We start from the raw sequence: 4642 nt of genomic DNA on the forward strand, positions 1-4642 counted from the left end.
TTTGCTTCTGAAAATAGAGAATGCCTCTGACGTGCTGATGAGGACAAGTGAATTCGAAATCGCTATCTTCGTTTAGTACCAACCAGTTAGACTAATCTTACAGTTCAGGACATATACTTACAACATTAATCTAATTTAATAAAAAAATCAAGGAAGATGCTTTCCATAAGTTACCGACCCTAATCCTTTCTTTTTTATACGAAAGTTTAGGCAAAATTACTCATTGTCCTTTTTTTGAGCAATATTTGAATCTTATAGAGAAGAACCTACTAACTGAAACCCAGTTTTAAGACCAATTAATTATACTTTTCTTTAGCAGAATTTCATAATTCGTTTTTCTGTGTTAAAAATGAACCGTGTAAAAGTATTGAGCGAAGGCAAATAGTATCTAACTATTGTCATTAAAGTAACTGATTGTGTTTTATTTCATGTATATTTTATGTGCTAATTGCTTTAAACTTTTAACGTTTAATTGAATTCTGACCTGTTTAAAGCGTCTAGCTGAACAATAAAAATATTTACAATACGTAAATAGTTGTAGAACCAAAATGTTAAATGCTTTAAGGTGTATTTCTTCACCAACGCTATAATTTCGTTAGCGCCAAACAATTAACCTACTGTATACATACACAAATTCGAATTGTATGCAAATTTACTTACTTTTATAACGTTGGGGCACAGTTATATTGGATTCATTTATTCAAATGTACATTTTTATTCGCGTGCATACTATTCTAGACCATATCAACAAATCTGGAAGAAACTTTCGACTTCAAAAATGATTATGACTCTGTTAAAGAATGTTAAATTGTTTATACAAGTGAAAACATGCTCTTTTCTGGCAGTAGTTCATACAGGATACTGGATGAAATCTTTTTAAATAATCACGTAAATGTGACGATACCCTATAAATTAAATTTATGGGATAAAAAAGTGACGTGTCTTGGGCCAGTGAAAGTTAATAAACAATAAGGAAGTTATATTTAAAAAGAAAACGATTTTGGATATAAATTGTTTATTTAATATACAATAATAATAATAGTTATTAACTTAAACTAAAAATGTTCCAAAATTCATTATTAATTCAAATGGTTTACTAGAAACATCGTAAATGATTATTTTTTGATATAAAAAAAACAAAAATATATATAGAAAGTAGGTTATTTCATTTTTGTGTGAATTCAGTATATGTATTCGTTCATAGCTTGTTATGGAAATATACAAATATTTTACAATAAATAATTTGTGCCCTTTTATGGAATCAGCTTCTTTATTCAAACAATTAAGTTAAAAATCGTAATGTTATTTATGAATTCTTTCTCTTAGTTGAAAGATTACGGTTAAACTAAGAAGAAAAGTATTACATCTCTCTGAAATTGAAGATGAACATTTATTCTTTGAAAAACAAAAAAATTATTGTTTTTTATAACCTTTAACTTTTAACTCTTTTGCAGATTTATAATTGTTACAGTAACAGAATTTTTTTTATGTAAAACAAAATTCTTTACAACTTTTATTCGAAGCAAATTATAATATTTCCTAATACTTTTACCCTATTTTACGAAAGTTCCCTTTTGGGGTGGTTCTTGATATTTTAGCCATTGAAATAACTGTGTTTATGTATTATTGCATAAAGTTATCTTTAAAACTATACGTTTATTCATTTTTAGTCTCATTTTTGCTCACTATAACTAAAAACTCACTTCAACTAACTTCAATCCTTGCAGGGGTCGATAGAGCATTCGATTATTTAATTTAAATGTGTCTCATTACGGTAACATAAAATGCTAATGAATATAATATAATAATTGAGTGCCGATCTTTTAATACGATAAACGTGCATAATTATTGACCCTGGCACAATATTGACCATAATAATGCACATATGTGGTTACCATAATATGTCTCTGTGAAAATATAGATATTAATATGTATAGAGAAGTTCAGACATGTACGTAATTGTTATTAAAACTATTACTTCAAATAAGTTTACCTTTCACTTCCTAAATAAGTAAGTCGTTCATATGTGGAGTGCAATTATTATTTAAACATGCGATTGAATAATTGATCCTGACAGTTTAAAATAATTTAATTTGTTATTAGACGTTTCCGAATGAGAAATTAAATATCTATCTAATCATAAATAATAATAACAGACGTACGCAATACGGCAAAAAAGCCAATAGGCATCAGAAGTGCGAAAAATTTCTGTTACGATGCACTACAAAGGNACGTGGATATTGTTTTGAATTCATGACTTCCTGTGAATTCAGTAGGACTGTGGGATCTTTTTATTGCCTCATACAAACATTTAAGTATCAAAGATCGTAATTTAGGTCATAATTAGCCAAAGGGGGGCCGGGAGAGTTTCGAGACGACAACGGGGATAGGAACTTATATAAAGGTGAAAATGTGAAATGCTCCGAAGATTCTTTCTACACTTTCATATCGCTGAGGTAAGTTTCATTTTTTTTCTTTCCGCTTCTTGTTTAATCTACAGACTGTTAGTTAGTCGTACATGTCCACCAACGTTAGTGTAATTCTTTTGTGTTTGTAAAACTTGTGTAAACAGTGTTTTGTAAATGTAAGTACTACGTACTAGTTCATTAATTATTAAATAAGGAAAAATGACCAGCGTTATAAGTATATATACATATATATATTACGTCAAATATTATTCTAGTAAATACAACATTGGTTTCTACATAACCAAATATAATAGTTGTTAAAGACTTGCAGATTTTCTTCGCTAACGAGTACAGCTAGTTTTTAAAGATATTCCTACGCTTTGTATTAAAAGTTTCGAAATAATCTATTTGATGCCTACTGATACCTGCTGCTAACTGTGGAAAATATTTCTTCAACCTCGTCTATCTGAAAATATTTTAAACTAACAGAATTTTCGAAATCTTTTGAACTTATGTTCGGTTTACGTGTTAGTTTCGTAACCAAATTAGTAAGTGCAGTGTAAGATTTGGATCGCGATTTTAATCTTATAGGATCTCATCTGCACGTCATGGCAAACCACCGACTAAACCGAAAGAGCATCTAAAAGCAAGTTGATATTTATTTCAATTGGCTTTGAGTAGTTTACAAACGTAGTTAGGTATATTTTGTAGCTATAAATTATGTATTATAAAAATTTCTTTGAGAAGAAGTTAGTGGGAGATCGATGGTTTATGAAATATATTAAAAACTAAAAATTTCGGAAAAAGAAACCATTTTAACAATAATTATTCAGTCATATGACAATTTTTAAAGGGTACTATTATACGTAGGTCTATAGTCATTTGACTGAAATATTGTTGAAGACTTGTTTATTGGTTCCTTATTTCCTGCTTTCTTAGACTATAAATAATATCAGCTTTTTTGGCGATTTAAAATTAATCATTAAAATTGTGTTGCCCATTTATTTTACAGAAAACATAATATTTAAATAAAAAAAATAAACGAACTAGTACGAGCTATTTAACGTAAAATTTTTTTTAGGTTGAGTTATAAAAATATGTAGGTACTTCTTTTAAATGTACTAATTTATTATTGTTTTTAGATAAAAATGCGAGTGGCACTTTGTTTTGGTCTCTTCTTTTTGGCCGTTGTGTCGGCGTTTCCCCAAAAAGAAGGAGGATCATACACAAATGAAGCTATTCGGCAGGCCCAGAACTCTCGACTTATCCCTAAAGATGCTCAAATTCAAAAGGTATAATAATCCTTTCTTGTTGTTCGTTAACGTAACTCTATATTTTTGAGATCTTTCTTTTTAGGTAGTTGAAGGGATTGAAATAGGTGCATATGAAAGCATCCCCGGTAACCAGAGGGTAAATCTGTTTGAAATTTTGGGAGACCAAGTTCCTCCAGAAGTTGTCAATAATTTACAGCAGCAAGTCGATCAAGTGGGGCGTCCTTAAACATCCTCGCACTCTGATGTTGTCTTAAATCAATTTTACAAAAATTTGTATAAAAATAATTGCAAAAAGGAAAACGGTCCATGCTAGAAATATCCTCGCGCATCGTAATCACCTCTTTCATTTTAATATTTACAACATCCATAATATTCACGTAATTTTCTAGCCATTAAGCCCAAACCCATTATCACTTTACATAATCGAAATTAAATTACATTGACCTACTTTGTTGATATAATCGTCTGTATATATGGTACTTAAGAGTTGATTCGATTCATTTTTTTTTTTAATTAGGTACTTCGTATTTGATTTGTGCATTAGTACATATGTGTAGATGCAACATGATTTTTACTGCCAACATAAGATTTTCAAATATCTCGAAAGTAATTGTACTAAAATTCTTACTTTTTTCTTATGTAATATTTGTTTTATTCTACTGTTTTCATTTTATTTTATAATAGGAGATTTATTTATTTTTTTGCACTTAGAAATTCTTCCATTGTCAGTGCCAATGTCATTTTGTATAAAGAAAATATACATTTTTGTACATATTGATTGGTTTTTATTTTTATCACTTTCTATTCCTACGTTTCGAAGAAAAGAATAAATAATGCTATACTTAAATGAATTTTTATCCAATGTTATTGCCATACGGTGATGTTCATATGAAAAGAAAGTTAGGAAAACTGTTTGATTCAATCATTATCGGCTTTAGTCAGTTGCGGAGACAGGTTTTC

General features: G+C 29.1%; 1 protein-coding gene across 2 annotated transcripts; it reads left to right on the forward strand.

Moving 5' to 3' along the window:
* The first annotated feature begins 2260 nt into the window (after positions 1 to 2260).
* LOC108745229 lies at positions 2261 to 4411 on the forward strand. Of its 2 annotated transcripts, none has more exons than XM_025981568.1 (3): positions 2261 to 2456; positions 3551 to 3700; positions 3765 to 4411. In XM_025981568.1, the coding sequence occupies exons 1-3, from the start codon at positions 2418 to 2420 to the stop codon at positions 3906 to 3908; spliced, it is 333 nt and encodes a 110-aa protein (XP_025837353.1). In that variant the 5' UTR covers positions 2261 to 2417; the 3' UTR covers positions 3909 to 4411. The 2 variants fall into 2 exon arrangements, with proteins under 2 accessions (XP_025837353.1, XP_025837354.1); XM_025981569.1 differs by lacking the exon at positions 2261 to 2456 and adding an exon at positions 2477 to 2584.
* Positions 4412 to 4642: the final 231 nt, after the last annotated feature.

This window comes from Agrilus planipennis, unplaced genomic scaffold (assembly GCF_000699045.2).
Source record: "Agrilus planipennis isolate EAB-ADULT unplaced genomic scaffold, Apla_2.0 scaffold38, whole genome shotgun sequence".
NCBI classification, from domain to species: domain Eukaryota; kingdom Metazoa; phylum Arthropoda; class Insecta; order Coleoptera; family Buprestidae; genus Agrilus; species Agrilus planipennis.